Raw genomic sequence first — 20574 nt, 5'->3', positions numbered from 1 at the left:
AAATACAAGGAGCTGACCAAGAACCCTGAATAGTGAATTTTTTCGTAAGGTCTGAGAAACGATTTGACATCTGGAAATTGTCCACGTTACAAACATATTCCATATAAAGAAGTAATACTCTCATGTTTTAGGAGTGATTTCCAGTATACTATGAGAAAAAAATCTTTTGCAAAAATAGAGCAATTAAGGATTTTAGCTTACACTAGCAACCATTGTACGAAGCACTTGGCTAGATACTCTGGGTGCTAAGACTGCTACCAGCTGTGTCATGTGGTCTTCCTGTGCTCACTAGACTAAAGATAGGTGATGTGCTGTACACATATTCAACTTGCTGAGCAGATAGAGTCCCAGTATCTTCTTGCCTTAAACTGTTTTAGTAATTCAAATTCAGAAAGTTCTCTTTGCAGTTATCCAGGACAGATATATTGTGTTACCCTCCAGAAACATGGGTAGACTTTTTTTTTTTAACCACTCTCCATTTCACAGTTTAATTGTTTCCAGCCTTCCTTACTGGAATTGAGCGAAACACATACCTAGCTTGGAAAAAAAGAGGAAAGAGGTGTTTCGGACATATGTGGGAAGATGCAAATAAAAGACTGCTTTAAAAAATTCTTTCTAAAATATTTCCAGGTTTCAATCTCAGCTTGAAGGCATCAATAAAGTATTGAAAAAATTTGAAATCATTTTGCAGTACACTTTGGGGAAGAGAGGAGAAATAAGAGTCATCATTGATAGAAAAATCAATGCAAAGGATGCTACAATTTTGTGCTAAATCTTCTTCATTTTAGCTGCTGAGAAGCACGTATTGATTGAGTGGTGCCTTGCTGTGCTATAGGCTCAGAGCAGATGGATTTCCCAGGACATCATACACAGAACTCAAAAGGAAATTGTCCATCATATATTAATGAGCAACCAATTACACTGCAAAGAATATTTTGAAGCCACTCATCCTTCACTTGTAAACAAGATGCCTCACTGATTCAAAATGTGTAAAACAAAATGCCGCAACAGCTTATACCTCTGAGTAGCTGGAACTGATGTGTGTCAGCTTCTTCACTTCATGGTACTTCTAATATAAAAACTCTAACCCAGAAATTAAACCAGACATTTCAGAGCATATCAGTATTCAACAAAAGCTTAGATTTCTTTAGGAGTAATAAGACTAAAAATAATTCTATTTCTAACTATGTCAAAACTTTTATTTTTAAAAGCTATATATCCTCCTACTTTAGTGTACAAGTCAATCTCTTCCTGCAAGTGGTAGTAACTGAAACTGAATGAGACCATAATACACAGTGGTAAGCATTCTTTTTTGGCTAACTCGTCAGGTTACAGTCTCTTCCTAAACCCTTCTCCATGCACAAGGTTTTACCCTGACTATTTTGATGTAAATGGTCTTCATAGGCAGAGAGAAGCAGCTATCATAGGCAGCAGTCAGACTAGTCTACGCCGCTGTAGCAATTTATACACTTTTCTTACCAGTATCCTGAGCAGCCCGCTCTGCTTGGATAACAAGTTTGATACTAAATTCAATCTTCCTGTCTGTGGTAGCTGCTTCCCGCTTCCTGCCAATGCTGTTTACATCAATGTAATCAGGACACAGACTTCAGAGCACAGGCAGATTGCTGACTATTCCAAAGCTTCTTTGCATTAGCTGAAAAAAGTATGTTTACTGTATTTAATTACTATCACAAATATTGCATTATCTTATAGTAAGGCCAAATTGCTTACTTTTAAATAGAGACTGAATAATTCCATGGATACTTTATAAATCTCCCAATACCTTTCAAAAGCTAGTTAACAATTTTTCCCTCTGTAGACAAACACATTTTTCAACAGATATATGTAGGGTACCTGGAGATAGATATTATGCATTTGTTTGACCACTATGAAAATGTCTCCATCCTCTCAGTTCTTTAGTATAAACTCCAAGGCTGTAAGGGTTTCAGTTTCACTAAACTCATGAAAAACATCAAGATCATTTGCTTATATTTGACTAACAGTTATAAATCAGTGGCTAATAGGAGTCTTAACAGCCCCAAATGAATGTAGCTCTCGTATCTAAAACCTATCACCAGGAAACAGCTTTCAACCTACTGCAGGAAACCTGTCTCACAAATTTTAAAGGAAAAAACCCCAAACTCAGTGAGTCGTATTAAGCTCACTTGCCATTGTAGCACAGCATCCTCAGGTGGAAACAAGCTGGTGCCCTCGGAAGGCTGTACTTACTCTCTCCTGCCTTTGGCTTCAACTGTGAGGCTCAGGTTCCTGGGATGGAAGTGACTCAAGGACTGTATGCATGGTTGGGGGCGTTGTGGAGACTCACCCCATTTTCTGGGCCAGATCCCTAGAATTACAATCCTTCTAGAAGACTTCTAGAAAGGACATCTCCTGTACAAAGTGCTGTGCTTGCTTTTGGCAAATTCTTGTGGGCATTAGTATTTCTCCTTATAGCACGTAGTATTTTTTCTACTTTTATTTAGGTGTATCTGTTCCAGTTTAGAAGTAAACAAAAAATAGTGGCTTACTTCCTGTCTGATAAAATGTTTCCAAAGCACTTTTCCACATGCAACTTTTCAGAGTATGCTACTCAGCCTTGTTTGTTACTATTATTGTATTGTTTTTATTCAACTATTTCTCCTGTTAGAAAGAAGGAAATAAGTAAAAAAAAAAAAAAAAAGAAAGAAAAAAGGAGATGAGGAAATGTTACAGACATCACTCACCCATGCTGTCAAGTAGGCTAAATTCAGATGATAGTTTCTATTCTGCCAGTGAAATAGGCAAAGTCTAATTTTACGGTTTAGATATATTTGTGTTCCTACTTAAAGGCACTTTTAATCCTCATCACTTTGGATATTAAGGCTACATTCATGACTACAGAAACAGACACAACCTCACAGAGATAATACTTACTTACATTCACTATAAATCTGCTTTATATCTTCACACTTAATGGATTACCAAAGAACCTGAAAAGAGTTCAAACTGAAAGAACTGCCTGTGTGTGTTCATGGGAAGCAGGGTGGTTGCGAACAAGCAGCTGATGCAACCCTTTAAAACTCACTCTTCCCTAAAACCTTAGCTTTGGCTAATTGCTGATGAACAGCAGGATATAGTTCTTTGTTAGAGTCTCACTGCCATTATTCAGACACCTATGCAACATCTTTGGTCTTCTAAATTGCTTTCCTACACAGATAGAAGCAATTTTTTGGTATTTCTAATCTTGGTTTTTTACTAATTTATTTTTAAGATCTGGAGACCCCATTTATTATTCTCATAGGAGACAAATACCTATAACTTTTCTAGAAAACAAAGTATGAAGCTGTGCTCAGAGACCAGCTAATCAGAAGGCTGAACCAGTACACTCAGTGGTGTTGCTCTGCCCTCTACAGACTAGATTGTATAATCACATTTTACCCAGTGTCACATATTTCTGAGGGGCATTGCTCTTCAACACAGTAGAATAAATGTCATCAGTGTGAATTATAAACATACACGGGAGGCTACCTTCTAATAGCACACTGTAAGAAGTAGTAACTAAGATAAAAAAGAAGTACTTCCGAGTTAGTGGGTATTTTCTGTGTGTTCTAACCAAGTCCACATTGTCCACTAAATCTGGGAAGTAATAATTGCTTGAATAGTAACAGCACCTGGAGTCCAAATTCAAAGGGAAATATTTATATCTATAACGTATGCCATGCAGCATTTCTGCATGCTGGAGAAACAAGATCTGTTCCAACTCAAGTATGCAGAGCAACTTCTTCCTGATACTAAGAACAGCTTTTTACAGCAAGATCCAGGGCAAAGGAACTGTTCTGATTCCTTGATTGATCTCCTACTTTTAAGTGGCAGGTATGAAGCTTGTGATAACCTGTCTTGACCGAGGTACAATGGTATCAGCATCCCACTCTGCAAGAAGCTTAGCTATGTGCTATCTCCCACAACAATTGGCTCCACCTTTTATCCCAGGAAACTGTCCAAGAACAGGATTTTCATTTGAGAAGATCACTTCAAATTCCTCTGGTGGAGAAATGCCGTCCTCTTGCTTTCAATAGAACTGCATGGAAACAAGAAATGTGACCAATGCCCATAAATATGCATCCACTTTTATAAGCTTTAATTAACGTGCTCTCTTCATGTTATCTGATAAAGAAAATTAAAGTTCATTTACCTCACAAGTATTTTCTACATCCTCACTGACTTGCGAAAACAACCAAGTACTTACTGCTTCTTATGAGTGGACAATTCTAATGTTTTTGTTTTGAGGTCATTTCATAACCCTTCCACCAGAGAAAACATGTTCTTAAATAATTTTTATAAAGCTTTTCTTGAATAGGAGCAACACAGCAGGGTATCAGTTTACAAGACACATGATTCAGATTTCTTCCAACTTTTCATTTTATGTAAGTGTCTGTATCTGAAAAACACTTTCCTTGATGCACACATATCAAGTCCTAGGCATAATATGTGACCCTCACAACTGAGCAGCACCTGACACTCCTGCAGCTCCATCCCCCACAGGCAGCCCTGTCCTCAGTCATCGGGTGTCACACAACAGGGAACATTGGCTGGGCCCTGTGTGAAAGCAGCCTGGCAGGAAGAAAAATTTGCCTGGGCAGCTCCTAACATAGTCCCTCCGCTATTGTGTGACAACCACATGCACCGGTTATGTGACCCAAAGACTCACATGTCAGGAAACAAGAGAAGTGAGCAGTCTTTCAGTGCCTAGCATTTTCAGAATACCTCCAGTACAAAACTGAAATGGGTGTTCATAAAAAAAAATCTTTATTCAATTTTACACAATACAGACCTTGCAATATGTAATGCTATTGTGCTTCTGTAAGTAAAGTTTTATGGCAGGTCAATATCCTTAATAATTAAGTCTCCTGAGCTATATACACATTCTGAGTTGGACATATTTTTGCAGGGAAAACAAGTAAGATACTCAGTTAGAACAGCACATTAAAAATTGATAAAGAAAAGCTATTAAAATGTATTGCATACATCAGAATTTGATTCCTATCCAGAGGTATTGCAGGGAAACTGCTTTAGAAGACAAGATGTTGGGGTGGCATTAAATCACTGATTACATTTCCAAGAGAATGCTTTTGTGTGGACTCATTTTGTCATACTTCATTGTCTTGTTTTGCTGAGGGATCTGCTACATAATAATGGTGCAAGCTAGAAAATTTCCAAGCAACTCACTCAAACAAAATGGAAGTCTTAAATTTTCATTGTGCCCATTCCACAGGCAAAAATGGTATTATTTCTTCCAGAGCAAAAACTGGAAGAAAACAAAGGTCACATTTATACTTAGCAAAACTGTTCTGCAGTACTTCTGTTTGACAACAGCTGAACTGCATTCTTATACAAAATTTGTTGTAAAATCCCTACTATCTCAGATAACTGACAAGGAAGTATCACTTAAGGACTAGGCTACATATTGAAATACATGTGCAATCTTGTAATACCTTCATCAAATAAGTGTTCAAGCTCCAATTTTAGCTTTCTTGACATTCTTCTCATTTGAGGATTTTGCAGTGGTTTGTGATATGTTAACACTGAAGAAAACACAGGCAGGAAAATCTAATTCTTAATACCACTCCTCTTTCCTCCAAGATAATTACTTTTAATGACATAGTAACTATTCTCCAATCTAGAAATAGGCTAAATTCTGTAATGAAAGACAATGCAGTAAGTACTATTTCTACACATCTTTAACTTCACTTAGACAAAGAGCTATCATAGCCCACCATTCTGTTCAAGGTCAGAAACAAGTAACTGTACTTGAATAAACATGATGATTTCAGGGAAATGCTCAGGTTTCCACACACATCTACAAAAGAGACCATCTTCTAAATTTTCAGTGCCTGGAGTGCAATCTTAAGGGTGCTAGCGATATAATCACACGATAACGATCTCTATCCAGAAACAATACTGTTTCTACACTTCTCTAGACTAAAAGAAGACTGAGGGATGAGGTGACCTCTGAGAATTGCTGACTGATACTATCAATAGGTATTTGTGTCAATTCCTTTTACTTCTACACTCTCAGACCTTTTGTCTCAATTCCTCCCTAGCCTCCATTTTCAACTGCTGCAAGCTTTCTGTCTTCTTGTCACCAAATCACCAGAACAGATGTCTTGACCTTTTGTTTCCACGTTTTCCTTCACACACTTGGCAGCGTAAACTATTCCAGAGGGGGATGACTATTCCTGTTTGTTTAAAACAGGGTACAGGAGACATGCTCCTTTGCCAAGTGACATGGCATCGGACAACTCCATAAGACTTGGTGTTATGAACTGAGATGGGTATTCAGATTTTCCCTTTTTCCTGCTCACAAGTTGCAAGCCTAACTTGTTCTCTGCATTATGGCACAAGTTCCAGTGGAAATCCAGGCCAAAACCGCATCCCCTGGGCTACTCAGTCATCACAGTCTCCAAAGTCCTTTGAAGAGGTGAGCCAAAGCTGTTACTGAAATGTATTTTTCTTCAAGATGGAGAATGGAAAGTAGTTTTTTTCTTCTGCAGTGCTTGTTATTAAATTACATACTACTGTTGGGTTCTTCTCTTACCATCAGCTCTGAAGTTCCTTAGGAATAAAAATCACTTAGGTATCTCTTTGTAAAGGGCAGAAAGTAAGCTGACCTAGTCCAGTATCTGCTGAGCACTGACCAACTGATCTCCAGGTCTCCCTGTCTCCCAAACCTGCAGTATTAGACTCTAGCAGTTGGAACTTCAACCTGAAACACCAATTGCCCTGGAAACAACAAATTATACTAAATATGTCTGTATCATTATGCCAGGGGAAACTGACGTTCTTCTCCAAAGCCAACCACCATGTTTTAGGCTCATCTCTGTGCCTACCAGCACAGCCCCTGGAACGTGAACTCTAGGGCACTGGAGCACCGTGTACAGGCGCACTGTCAGGCCTCCCTGACACGCTGCAGGTCCTCCACAGGCTCTGCACAAACACTCACCCAAGAAGATGGGTGGGATGCAGAGTACATGACACCTCTGGCCATTACCAGGACCTGCTCTTTCAGAGGGGTACAGACAAGGCTGCTGATTCAATAGATGACTTCCGTAAGAAAGACCATATAACTGCCTTGGAAAGGCTCAGAAAAAGAACAGACTGATCGTGTACAGATTAGGGCAGTGAGCAACATTTCATAAAAACAGAAACAGCTCTGTATAACTGGAATTGCACAAGGCAAGTCATTTTGAATTTATCTGTACAGTATCATATGCACAACAAAAATACTGACAGATTTCTCATCCCCCCCCCTTTTTTTTTAGTTACACCTCATTTTGAAATGTTCCCACTGTCTCTCTTTGGAACTTGGGACATTTTTCAATGTAACAATTTCCAGGACTGGTAACCCTTTCCTTTCCCCTGCAAAAAACAAAACCAACTCCTGTCTTGTTTATAAGTAAGTAGTGAAAAGGAAGAAGCTTATAAAGTACAGTGACGTTAACTGTAACCAAAACAACTTGCCAAGTAACATGATATTATGATGTTACTGGGGGAGGAGTATGTGTTGAAACAGGACAGATATCCTTTCTGAATATGTAGTATTTTGAAGCGAAACTATGTAAACTGAAAAGATTCCAAATATGAAAGTCAGTGGGGATATATTTTTCTCACTCTTAAAGTCTGAGCTTTTTTTTTCCTTGAAAATATTGGTGGAACAGAACCAAATATTCCTCAGAACACTTTATAAACTACACAGTATTGTTCAATAACCTGTTCACCTCTTGCAGTGAAGGCTGAAGAAAGCCCAAGAAATTCCCTATGATAAAGGTCCAAGGAACTTCAACAGAAAGTCCTTGCTCAGCAGAAAAAGTTTTGAAGAAAGAAACACATGGAGTGGAGTAGGAACTAGGAAGGAAATTTCCAACACCTGCAGTTCTTGGCTACTGGTGGGCAACAGAAAGTAAGGTTTTGGGGTGTGCCAAAACCTTTGTGGTGAAAGCTGATCTTGCGGTAATCTTTTAGGAGATCTATGACTGTTGACAGCTATGGGAAAAGTGGAACAGTAATATTAATTTCCATATAGAAATTCATATGCTTGTGTTATGGCTGCATCTCAGCTCATCATTTTCTTTGAGTCACAGATTTTGCAGATGTGGGAAATAAGGCTCTCTGCTGGATATGAGGAACACAGCCAAGGTGCTGATATTCTTCTATTCTTTGCCCCATACCTAAGTCTGTTAACCTCCTCTTCCTTTCCTTAACACTACTGAAAATAAGCTTTAAGCTCATTTAGTCTCCAAAAAGCCTCCAAATAGGCTGTTTCTTCTAACAATGCAATGGTTTGCAATACAGTTGAAGTGAAAAAAAGTTTTCAGTTTGAACTCTGGGTGTTGTAATCTATCTCTAGATATAAGTATTCAGGTTCCCATCCACTCTCAGAAAACTGTGTGGGAAACAAATTGAGCTTGTGAGCTGTTTTTTGCATAAAAGTAGCTACAACAGACAAGAGGACTTCATTCTGCATGTTTACCACAAACCCATCGAAGCTGCTGGTCTGTTTGGAGATCAGTTAATTCATCAATGGATCTCCAGCTGCACTGACAAGCATATGCCCGTGATCCTTTCTTCTTGATCATCTTCGCCCTTAGTTTACTGAGTTCAGGCATGTTATTCCTGTCAATCAAGTGAGTTCAATTTAAGATCAGGCATATTTTTTAAAAGTAAAAAGACTCATGAGGTCATTTCAAATCAGAAAAGCTCTTAAGCACATTTTTGAGTGCCACTGTCACCAATGAATTAACAGATATGCTTAAATTCTATTTTTGAACAGAGTCCTTTTCTGAGAGAAGGTTTCAGTGTATAGTTGCTGTCCTCTCAGGTCAATTGAAACTTGATGATTTGTAGACAAAATGTCAGCTTTATAGACCCTGCTTCAGCCTCCAAAGAAAGAGTTTATTATTTCACACCAATGCCTTCCACTGCATTGGGTTTTCTATTGATTCAAGATCTCAGAAGCAGAGTAATTTAGACTTTGTCTAAATGAAAGAATCATTTTTATTTAATCTTTCTAATTACCAAACTCATCTCAGGGGACTAGTGCAGTGTTCTATTTTTAATCCTGCTTTCAATACTAGGAAAAATCAGAAGTCTTTAATTCAAAGAATTTTTTAAACTGGAGGGAAAACACAGAATAAACCTAATATGTAGTAAAAGAAAAATAATGGAAAAGGAGATGATTTATCCATTACTGTTCTACGCCAGCTGTAACACCCTCTGGTGGTCAAGCACATACTCGAAATTAATTACCTTGATCAGTGAACTGGAACATACAGAGACTTTATAAAACAAGAGGAATTTAAATTAGATGTTTGTATTAGGAGAATGCCTACTACACTACATTTCACCGAAGTCTTGGCATTAGATATGGTTTTAGGGAAACTGGAAATAAAAACTCTTTAATTTCAGGTCTTCGAAAAAAACTGAAATGAGAAAACTTAAAGGCAGCACAATATAACAAGAAAACAAAATCTCACTTCTCCAGTTAATCAGACTTCACTTTAAAAAAAAGTCTGTTAAGAAATGAAACTGTGTGAGTTTCACTGAACATGTTACACAGAGGGCATAATGCTTGATATTGTAAAAAAAGAAAAGCTGATTTAAAACAATTGTAGTGTGTATGAAAGACTGAAGTATATGCTGGACAAATATCCTGTAGTAGAACACCACCCATGACACAGAGCATCCGTTTATTTCAGCAGTAAAGTTGCCGCTTGGTGCATAAAACCTGAATTCTTTTTAAAAGCAGAGATGTGTATTTAGTAGGGAGACTGATAGGGGCAAGAATGAAATGTGATTATGGGAGGTGTTGCATCCCTTTCCCCACAGACCTTCCCACCCAATCACCAAACGGGTTGTACACATGCTCCCGGGTAGGTAACACAGGAGTGCTCAGGACTTTTCAAGTTTCTCATTCAGATCAGGCCCTGAAGCACAGTAACACAATATTAATACCAAATCCACCTGTGGCATACCTGAAAAAAAGATAATCACAGGACTGATCCCATATGTAGTCATTGTAAAGTGACACGCGGAAGTCACAAGCAGTACAACGTAGCTGATCACATGTTCTGGTCAAAGAAAAGAGAACAAAACCCCCAAAAGCTTATTATATGCAGAGAAACTACACAAGAAGAACATTACCATTTTAAAGTACAGCAGAAAGTATAGACCGAGAAATGCCAGAAGTAAGACTGCCTTGTAATCTTAAATTTTTACATCTCTGGCACATTTATTATGGTATGTATTTTAACTGTATGATCATGTAGCATTTTGACAGGTTCCTTACCTCACTGAATGTATCAAATAAACTGATGTTTTCTTGATATATTCTCTTTTGTCCTCCTCACTGATGTGTTACCTGAGCATCATCCAAATATGCATCAAGTGCATAATTACTGCAGCAAAATGCTAGATGGAAAAGTAATAATGTTCTATAGGATGTTGGAGATGCATCTGTAAAGCACTTCTCCCACTAAGCTCAGCTGCAGTTGCAAAGCACTCTGCCTATCTTCAGGTCAAGATCCTGGAAAACACGGCCCACTGATTTAAGTGACATACTCAGCATCGCATAGAAAGCTGAAGAGAGGCAGGAAAAAAAAACAATAGTCTACAGCAGCAATTTCCTTAATTACAAGATACCCTTTTGTTTTTTGCAGTCCATTGCCTCATTTGTACACATCTTTCAACTCCTCACACAAACAAGGCAATGATTTGGTGATCAAGAACAGGGAATTGGAAGCGATCAGCTGACTCTAATTGCAGTTATGGGCAGCCACATGTTGAAATGAGTATATAGCTGTCCTGTACAATTCAAACTCAGAATATATGCTGTATCATGACAGAACCGCAGTTGTGATAAAAACAATGATAAAGCAAGTAAAATATTTTTTTCATGTTCCCTACCTTTTTGAAATATTTGTTCCTATACCATATGGTGAGGAGCTTCCACCTAGATACACTGGACAGCACCTATACGGATTTCATAGAAAAATATTAAACTGCAGTAAAACATTCTGGAGAAAGTAGTACAAAACTAAATTAAACTGTTCTGTGTCATACTACTTCAAGTAGGTGTGCCTTTTCAACAAAATTTTTCTTCTAGTAGTTTACGGCATGGTATTTCTATAGTAACAGTTTATTGAACACAGGTAAAGCATTCAGATGCTTACAAACTAGAATTTTAAAATGTCCATTACCAAGGCATTCAAAGAAAAACTCTGTGAGAGCCAATCTCCATATCAAAGACTACATACTGCAGCTTTTGATAACTGTGTGTTTTCATAAGGCAAAGGAAGCTGTTCTTCAATAATTATTTAAATTGTAAATAATCTTGACCACACGAGAACATGCTATTAATTCTTCAGAATTAACTTTGTGTATTCTATCTTTGCTTTTTCAAAAAAAGCTTCCCTAAATACTTTCTTTCTTATTTAATTTCAGCATAATTTAAACAGTAGTAATATCTACTAGACTGATGACACACTACAATTAAGTTATGTTCAACTGGTCAAAGAATTTTTCACTTACCTTTTCCCATAAGCCTGCATGACAAGACTACTGCTGTGAGGTGTGATACCTCCAGAGTTAGACTTCGATTTCTATTTAAAAAAGTAAGCAAAGAGAAAAAGGCAGCAGTATAACAGTATAACAATATTCTGTTTTACTTAATAAGCAAAAGACAGAAAATCTCAGTAACAGAAGAAGGGGACTGAGAAATTAGGAATTTTCTTGCTTAGTTTTCTGTAAGACTCTCTGAGACAAAATCTGCTGAAATAACAGATGGATAGGGAACCGAGCTGACAGCACACTTGGCCCAGGCAGTTCTTTCCTCAGATGCAATCTCTACTTCATAAAGTGTTTTCTAGGAAGGAAGAGAGCAGGCTTCTTCTCCAAACAGTCTACTTGGTTAACGGAAGGAGATAACAAGAGGAAGAAGAATAAATAAATATGAGCTAAAATACAAAACCGAAATAAATGTCTTTCCTATCTTTCTGGTTCTCAGTTTCCCCAGAACTTTAGAAAAACATAACCATACCATTCTTAAATATGTAAGCTGAGCACTGAAAATCAGTATGCATGTTTAAAAACTGAGTTTTGATAGCCAGATCCATAAAAAGGTCTGAAAATGAAATGTGAACAGAACTTAAGTGCATAGTATTCATAGAACCTCAGGCTTTTTATCTTCAGATTTTCTGGGTCCCTGCAATTATATCCTGTGTCTGTTCATAAATATCTGAAAAAAGAGTAACAGTCCAACACCTCTCTGAAGTCTAATTAAGATCCAAAATTTACAGTCGTGTTTGCATGCCTTTAACACAATAGTCTGCTGATCGCTTCTCTTCCCATAGTCAGCTCCCAACCCTACCTGAAGAAATTCAACACCATTTGATCACTTTGACATTACATTCACCATTTAGTATTTTACACCTTCTTTTTAATAGTTTTCCTTTTAAAAACAGTTTTAATTTGGGAATCTTGTCCCCCAGTGTATTTGAGTTTTGTTTAGTGAAAACTCATCAGGAACTTAGTATTATTCAAAAAGATAATGTGTCTTTGAAAATGTTTGCTAACTGGCAACATGCATTTGCTGCACATAAAACCGGTATTAGATTTCTAGGTAAATCGGAAGTCCTAGGAATATATGGGCTGATAAAATGATGCAGGTATGCTGACATAATTTTCTCTCACTTGTACATGCTTATTGCAGTATACAAGTGTTTTTTATTGTTTCAGATTAAGTCACTCTGTAAGGAACCAAAGGTATACAAAATGAAGACAAGGTCACTCATATATGAAAATAAGAGAGTCCGCGCAGGGGGCTAGGAGTGTAAATAAAACAATCTTCTATTGATGGTATCTAAATGAATTTTTATTTTCTACCTCTTCTATGACTCTTTACTTCTTCTTGTCCTCACTGTGTAAATTTGCAGCTTCATTTCTACCTCCGGCTGCTAAACGCAGAAGTCATTTGCAGATGGTGCAAAACTGGGAGGACTGGTCGATACTCCAGATAGTTGTGCTGCCATTCAGAGGGACCTCAACAGGCTGGACAAGAGTTTAGAGGAATTGCATGAAGTTCAAAAAGAGGAAATGCAAAGTCCTGCACCTGGGAAGGAATAGCCTCATGCACCAGTACAGGCTGGGGGCTGAGCAGCAGGAAAACAGCTTTGCAGAAAAGGCCCTGGGGGTCCTGGTGGACAAGTTGACCATGAGCCAACGTGTCCTTGCAGCAAAGAAGGCCAACCGCATCCTGAGCTACATTAGGCACAGCATTGCCAGCAGGTCAAGGGAGGTGATCCTTCCCCCCTACTCCAAGAGGCTGCATCTGGAGTGCTGTGTCTAGTCCTTGGCTGTCCAGTACGAGACATGGGCGTACTGGTGCTAGTCCAGTGAAGGGCCACAAAGATGATTAAGGAACTGGAGCATCTCTCATAAGAGGAGATGTTGTGAGAGCTGGGACTGTTCAGCCTGGAAAACAGAAGGCTCGGGGGGATCTGATCAATATGTATAAACAACTGATGGGGAGAGTAAAGACGATGGAGCCAGATTCTTCTCAGTGGTGCTCAGTGACAGAACAAGAGGCAATTGGCACATATTGAAATACAGGAAACTCCACTTAAACATAAGAAAAAACTTCACTTCTTGTGAGAGTGGCTGAACACTGAAACAGGCTGACCAGAGAGGTTGTGAAAGTCCCCATCCTTGGAGTCAAAACCTGACATGACATGGCCCTGAGCAACCTGCCCTAGTTGACTCTGCTTTGAGCAAGGGGGTTGGACTAGATGATTTAATGAGGTTCTTCCAGCCTCAACTGTTACATGATTTTATAGTTCTAAGTGCTTATCTCAGGAAAAAATAAAGATTGCATCCTTCATTTCAAAACAAAATATTAACTTAGACTGCTTTGATATATGACATCATGCTGTACCTTGACACTTACACTTCTCATAACTGCCTATCACTGCCTTGCTAAAACCATCTCTTTATATCTCTCCTGTTCCTCACTCTGTAGTGATTATTGCAGTTTCGTTCCTGCTTGACTATTCTGTACGTTTATCCTACAGCTGATTTTAATTCATTTTTTTGCTTGAAAACAGTTTTAATTTATGGTGCTTTTCTTTTCTTCATTGAACCTCATCCCTTCTGCATTTCTCCAGACTTCTACTCACCAGAGAGGTTTTGGCGAAACTGCTGTCATTACATATTTCATCAAAAATGTCGTCTATATTTTCTTCACTGCTGCCAGCGCTCATTAATAGTTTAGCTGATCTGAAAGAAAAACCAACAAAAAAGAACCTTCATTTTGTAAAATGACCAATCAGAGTAGCTATAAAGAACAAAATTCGTTACAGCTTTTTCTCCTCTGATATCACTATAGTATCTAAGTAAGGCTGTCCAATTCACGATGGATCAGATCTAGACTGCAGGATGACTCCTTTCAGTGCCTGATTAACTGCCCCATCATAAGTCTTCTGACCTTTTTTTTTGTGTTGTTTTCAACCATTTTTGTGCTGAATAAAACTGGGATAACTGAGGAAGAAATTGGACAGCCCTTATTTTTCTTATAGGTCTTCAGCAGCAGGAATATAGAAAAGTCAGTAGGAGCTTTCTGGTCATGCTACAGAACTTGCAACACAATTTAGAACATACTGCTTTGTACAATTGTTTCCTAACTTTTTCAGACTAATTCAAATATGAAAGTCTCTAGAACACTGAAATAATGCTTCAAATCAGATGTTAAAATTGGTAAACTTGATGATGCCCCACTCATCCCACCTAACGTGCGCCATTGTTCCAGGTGTCCAGCAGTCTTTGATGGAAATGTAGCAGACTTTCACGGATGGTAGATCACCACTGCAAATGGTACTGTTACTGCCCACATAGAAGCATTGACAGATCTCCATAACATAAGCCAATCTTATAAGCTGGCAGTGCCAAAATATTGGGGTAATACACAGAAAAAGCGACAACTGTGTATGGTGGGGAGGGGTTCTGTTTCTACTGCATGCAAATTTAAACCCATCCCTTAGCATTGTGTTCAGAAGAAAAATAACTAGTGCAACTTATTTTTGAAAACAGAGAATCTGCTCACTAAATTCTGTGCCTACAGCCTGGTGATACACAGAATTTCCAATAAAAAAACCCTTTTAATTTATTCTTTTTGAGTAGTGCATCAGTGTGTGATTTTATTTTATAACCCAGGACACCAAAGATCCTTTGTTAGCAGTTCAGAATGGCAGTCTTATTAGCACTAGAGTACTGGGCAAGGCTATTCACACGTATTATTATTGGATTAATTACACATTAGTCCTGAAAAAATAAAAGCATGAGGCTGGATGTGTCTGGAAAGTTCATCTTTCTTGGCCTGTTTGACAGAGGATGTTAACGTTGCATGGAAATGCGTGGTCTTTCTCACCATATAAAAAAACAGAGTGCCATTTAATATAGTAGCCAGAAGGTGTTGTGCTATCTATCCTCTTTCAAAAAGATGATTCAGTGAGTCTGTTGATGGATTTGAAGAATCTGAAATGACAACAGGGATTGCACACACTGTGAATCGAACACTCTCAGTAATAGCAGACCTAACTGAGGAGGCAGCGTGGATCAATCTCCTTCACAGAAGCCTGAAAAGATATTAATAAACATTCCCCAGTGTGATCCTGCAGTCAAGAAAGAAATCTAACAAAGGTCAAGGCCAGGCTGCTAATGCACTGGCAGAAAGAAGCTGCTTCAAGGGAGATGCTTTGTTTAAATTTGTAAGATCAGATAGACAAATGTCATCCATGCACAAGTGGAATACGGCCCATTCTTACAACCAGCATCTTTTGCAAAACAGGTTTGAAACAGATGCTTGCATTTACTGATTTACTACTCCTTAGCATAGTACACAGGTCACAGAGTTGTAACCGAATTAGTGGAGGACACGCGACCTGCACTTTGCCATTTTGACTATAATATGATACAACAGCAAAGGCTGTGATAAAAGTGAAAAAAAATGTTAAAAAAGATATGATAGCTACACCAAAGATGTTTTGAATTTGAAAACTCAACATAGTCCAGTCAAGTGACAGTTGACAAGTAGTTAGCTGCAACACAGGCAAATCATAGCAGTCTGTCTCAAACAAATTTAGGAAGCACAAGACAAAAATACTTTCATGCAATAATTCTGCAACACTGCAATCCCAGGAGAGAAGAGGTATATTTTGACAGCTGCAAGGGTACTGAACAAAAATACTGCCTTCAATCTTATAAAGCAATTGGTAGGTCCATGGTAAAGGATTTATTGGCCAAAATACTTCAATGGCAGTAATTTTATAAAAGCCAACTTGACAGAAAGTCTTCTGGTTGTGTACCAACAATGCTTCAACCCAATCTAAAAATTCTGAAAAGGAATTCCTGCCAAACTGTACACATTTAGAGAAATCACCTGCACTTTGGTTTCACTCAAGTGAAGTCTTGTCACTCAAGTCTGCTGTTTGCTAGCCCTTTGTCAAAGAAAGGGAGACCTGTAGTACTGCTGCAGCAACCCATCATGAACGAACGTATTTCTGAGAAAGAAGAAAATAGTGTATTTTTATATATTGCAGTTGGACTGATTTAATTAAGATGTTTAGCTAACCAGTATGCAAGCAATGGAGGAGTCCAGTAATGTGGCCGAAGACAGTGGACTTGTTGGTCTCGTATTGATCATGTGGCTCTCTAAGATCCTTGACTGAGAGTTTGGAGTATCTGTGGTGTAGGTGACCAGCAGCTGACCTTTACAGATACCTGGCTAACTGCCTCCTGGACAGACAGCTGACAACCCACAGACCTTTAAACGAGCGTTTGAGACACTTGTAACAGTTAGGATGTAAATCTGTGGGCATTTAGCTGCAGCTACTTGTCAGACAGCACAGCAGTAGTGTCAAAGGTGATGCTGAAATGGCTGAAACTGTCTGTATTCAGACTGTAACAATCACTTTGATAGTCAGGAAATTTGAACTGGACACAGAAAAGCGTGAACAGCATAAATTATGCCCTTACTGTTGAAGATATGTTTAATAGAGTTCTCAGAAGTATCCACAGAACAAGACTTTCGATAATACTATGATTGAAGTTCTTCCTGCTAGAAGCCAGAAGATTTATATACATATTTATACATCACAAGGTCAGTTATACAGCTAAGTAACATCAGATTCTGACTGACAAGTAAATTAATATAGCTTTTACTGTCACATTTATTCTGAGGGTCACATACTCTCAAGAGACAAATTTATTGTCTTCAGTAACCGAGTTTGCTGGCACGCAACTCGAGTACTTGAGAACAAACATCAGACGCTCGTTTACCACCGGCCACTGTTTCAGACCCTTAATTTCATTACTTTTAGTTCCCCGGCAGACTCAGCCCGGCCACGGGGAATGGCGGCCCCTCCCCCCGGCAGCACCGGCCTCGACCCACCCCGGCGGAACGCGCCCCAGCGGCCAGCCGCCAACCTGGCCTTCGCCGCCGCCGCCGCCGCCGCCGCTCCCTTCTCCTCGCCGTCGTCCTCGCCCCCGCCGCGGTCCCGCCCGTCGCCCACCGCCCGCGCTGGCAAGCGGCAGAGCCGCTGCTCCACCTCGTCCAGCAGCCGGTCCAGGTCGTCCGCCATCTTGCCGCCGCCGCCGGCGGTTGCCAAGGCGGCCCCGCCGCTCGCGCACCGCCCCCGCGCTGGCAGGGGCGGGGCCTCCGCCACCTGCGGGGAGAGGGGAAGAGGGGGGCGTCCCGGGAGCTCGCCGCACCGGCCCCGCGCGGCGAGGCGAGGCGGGCTTCACCCCCGCCCCGCCGTCCGTGCGCCGCCTCCCGTCGGGCAGGGCGAGCGGGAAATAAAAATCACGCCTGGGGCGCGGCGGCCCCGGCCGTAGTCGGCAGGATTCGAACCTGCGCGGGGAGACCCCAATGGATTTCTAGTCCATCGCCTTAACCACTCGGCCACGACTACGCATACAGCAGTCTCCCGTACCGCCACACTAGGGCAGCGCGCGCCCGCTACCGCCGCGCCTGACTACGCATACAGCAGCCTCCCGTACCGCCACACTAGGGCAGCGCGCGCCCGCTACCGCCGCGCCTGTCCCAACCGGCCCGTCCCAACCGGCCCGTGCCGGTGCGCGGGCCGGGGGCCGGCCGGGGCCCTCTGCGGCCCCCGGCAGAGAGAGCAGTAACGTCTCGGGGGGCCGATGCTCTCTGATACAACTCTGAGGGTTATGGTTTGGCATTTGGGGTATGTGTCCTTATGGGTGGAGTGAAAGATAGGAAATAGACTCTATGCTTAATGTATTTTTAATGTAGTTCTGTGTTTTCTGTGGTGGTGCATTTAAAGCAAAAAGAAATCACGTTTTTACATGTTGCTGTGATTCTGAGAAAATGGTCCAACTCTCCTCAGTTGCTTGGGAGAAGTCTGTTATTTGCTTAGGTTAGAAACACTTGTTGAGAAAAGGGACTCAGTCCCATTAAAAACAGGTATGTCTCAAAGCGAAGAGCGAAGTGTCTTGAAAATCAGGGCTACAGTTTGGTGAGGATGGGTAGAGGCCGGCGGCACTGCGGCAGGGAGGAAGGAGGCGCCGGCTGGGATGTGGGGCGCCCGGTTCCAGTGGTGGCCATGGGGCAGTGACTGTAGCGCGGCACCACCTGCCCCAGGGGCTGTAGGACCTCTGCGGGTTTGTGTGGGTGCGTTTCTGCGTTGGCGATCAGGCCAATTCGTTGCGGCCTCAAAGCTGATAGAACCCAAAGAAAAGTGAAAAATGTGCCGGTAAAATCATGCAACGTCAAAGGGAGTTGGAGAAACTATTCCCTATTGCACAGCTGGAGAGATTAGCAGGTTTCCAATTGATGCTGAGTTCTCAAGCCATGCACAGCATATTTAAAGAAGTCAGCTAAAGAAGGAGCTAAGGAGCATTTTTTTCCACTTTATTCAGTATTTTTGAGGTAATTCCCCTAACAACAGAATCTTGCATATTGCCTTGTTAATAAATCCAGGTGTACCTACCGGATGCCAGTCACCAGTCTCCCAACGCATGCTCTGGCCTCCTCTGTCTTCAAAGACAAGTGGAAGGTCAAATGTTTCAAAGTGGGCACATAGCCAACTTTGTCAATACTGACACTTTAAGAAAAATGTTGGAGGTGAATGCTGTATGTTATTATATTTGATTGGAAACTCAAGGAAGCAATTTAGAAAGAGAAAGGTCCTGTTAAGTAAAATAAAGCATTGCCATCTCCTTTAGTCAGCTGACAGAAAGCTCAGTGCTAGCCCCCCTTGCCAAGACTGTTGAAAATCTGTCAGCCTGTGATGAAGTGGGGGCTGCAGTCCTTAACAGCTCCAAGCAAAGCCTCTCGGTTACAAGGTGTTTTACAATTCTCCTGGTATTTCCAGTAATGAGTTGCAAGCCCTGTTTGAATTCCCTCGTACTTAAGGTTTTATTTCATCATTCCATTTTCCTCGCATCTCAGGGCTGCTTTAATACCACAGCCCGTATAATGACAGCGCTGCTGGGAGATGTGTTGGGTAGAACAGTTGTGAGCCTTCCCTGGGTTGATGTGATGGAAGAAACCAAATAGTGTTGATGCTGCTCCAGCTCTTTTAAGTGGTCCCTTGGTTAGAACTCGGTGTCATGTAGGTAAATTCAATCCAGAAGAAGTGGATTTTTTGGTGGAATTTTTACATTCATCTCTTGCAGCTGTGGAGAGTTTAAACTAATCACAATTCTCCCTGGTATGCTATCATGTCTGTAATTTGAAAAAGGATCAGGAGCCCACAGGCTTGGAAAATCTTGAAGAAAATCTTGTCCTGAAATACATCATCACATGTGGAAAAGACCACTTGCTGCATCATCTTAAAGGAGCTTAAGAATGCTGAAATCAAGTATCACTCTGGCATTTTTTCAAATGGCCTTAGAAATCTGAGTACATTCTCTTTGGACTGCAGAACAGCTTCTTTCCCTTTCCATCAATCCTGTGGCTGTCAATGTGTCTGTTGTAAGGTGCCAAAAATGTATGGAGTGTCTATGGGATAACAGTGCCAAAGTCAGGGGTGCCTCAAGGCCTTCTCCCATGAACCCACTGCAGCATTTGCTCAGTTGGAAAGCATTTGAAACCAAAAAAAGAAAAAAAGGCACAGACCTTTAAAATTCCTTAAACTGCAGAGACTGTTTTTTGTGCAGATTACTGCCTGCTATTTAGATCCTTGTTGTTCAAAACTTCTGAAAGGCCTGATGCAATCAAAGAGACTTACTGGGTCAAATTAATTCCAGATCAGTCCCTGGAATCATATCGAGGTAAATCTGACATACTCGGCCTTCAGCTAAGCTGTGGCCAGGAAAAAGGAGTACAGGAGAAATGAGCTGAGGTTGTACCCTGAATTTTGTCCTCTCTTAGGAAATGAGTGAATTCACTTGTGCAAATCATCAATCTCACTGACTACACGGGGCTTGTATTGGCAAACAGAACCATTACTGGCTGGTGAGAGTTGGAAAAGTGTCGATCTCAAGTACAAAATGACCATTTTGTCTGGTGATGGATTTTTTTGG

The 20574-nt window shown here is 40.5% G+C and overlaps 1 protein-coding gene and 1 non-coding gene across 4 annotated transcripts; both read right to left on the bottom strand.

Moving 5' to 3' along the window:
* Window positions 1-876: 876 nt before the first annotated feature.
* On the bottom strand, window positions 877-17939 carry CFAP418 (cilia and flagella associated protein 418). Of its 3 annotated transcripts, XM_026099799.2 has the most exons (7): window positions 17509-17934; window positions 14205-14304; window positions 11563-11633; window positions 10939-11004; window positions 10008-10103; window positions 8507-8649; window positions 877-4057 (listed from the first exon to the last, which is right to left on the bottom strand). In XM_026099799.2, exons 1-7 carry the CDS (start codon window positions 17661-17663, stop codon window positions 4011-4013), a joined length of 678 nt encoding a protein of 225 aa, XP_025955584.2. In that variant the 5' UTR covers window positions 17664-17934; the 3' UTR covers window positions 877-4010. The 3 variants fall into 3 exon arrangements, with proteins under 3 accessions (XP_025955584.2, XP_025955587.2, XP_025955586.2); XM_026099802.2 differs by lacking the exon at window positions 8507-8649 and having other exon boundaries at window positions 17509-17939; XM_026099801.2 differs by lacking the exon at window positions 877-4057 and having other exon boundaries at window positions 4769-8649; window positions 17509-17930.
* On the bottom strand, window positions 17912-17993 carry TRNAS-AGA (transfer RNA serine (anticodon AGA)). Its single transcript has one exon. It is a non-coding gene; the product is annotated as a tRNA-Ser (tRNA).
* Between the last annotated feature and the right edge of the window lie 2581 nt (window positions 17994-20574).

The sequence above is a fragment of the Dromaius novaehollandiae genome, chromosome 2 (assembly GCF_036370855.1).
Source record: "Dromaius novaehollandiae isolate bDroNov1 chromosome 2, bDroNov1.hap1, whole genome shotgun sequence".
Lineage (NCBI taxonomy): Eukaryota > Metazoa > Chordata > Aves > Casuariiformes > Dromaiidae > Dromaius > Dromaius novaehollandiae.
This window is presented reverse-complemented; position numbering and strand designations above follow the sequence as displayed.

Coding starts and splice junctions, on each gene's coding strand:
- CFAP418 (XM_026099799.2), bottom strand. CDS start 17,663: ATGGCGGACGACCTGGACCGGCTGCTGGACGAGGTGGAGCAGCGGCTC. Junction 11,005..11,562: donor ATGCAGGCTTATGGGAAAAG/GTAAGTGAAAAA, acceptor AAATCCGTATAG/GTGCTGTCCAGTGTATCTAG. Junction 10,104..10,938: donor GGAACAAATATTTCAAAAAG/GTAGGGAACATG, acceptor TTCTTTGACCAG/AACATGTGATCAGCTACGTT.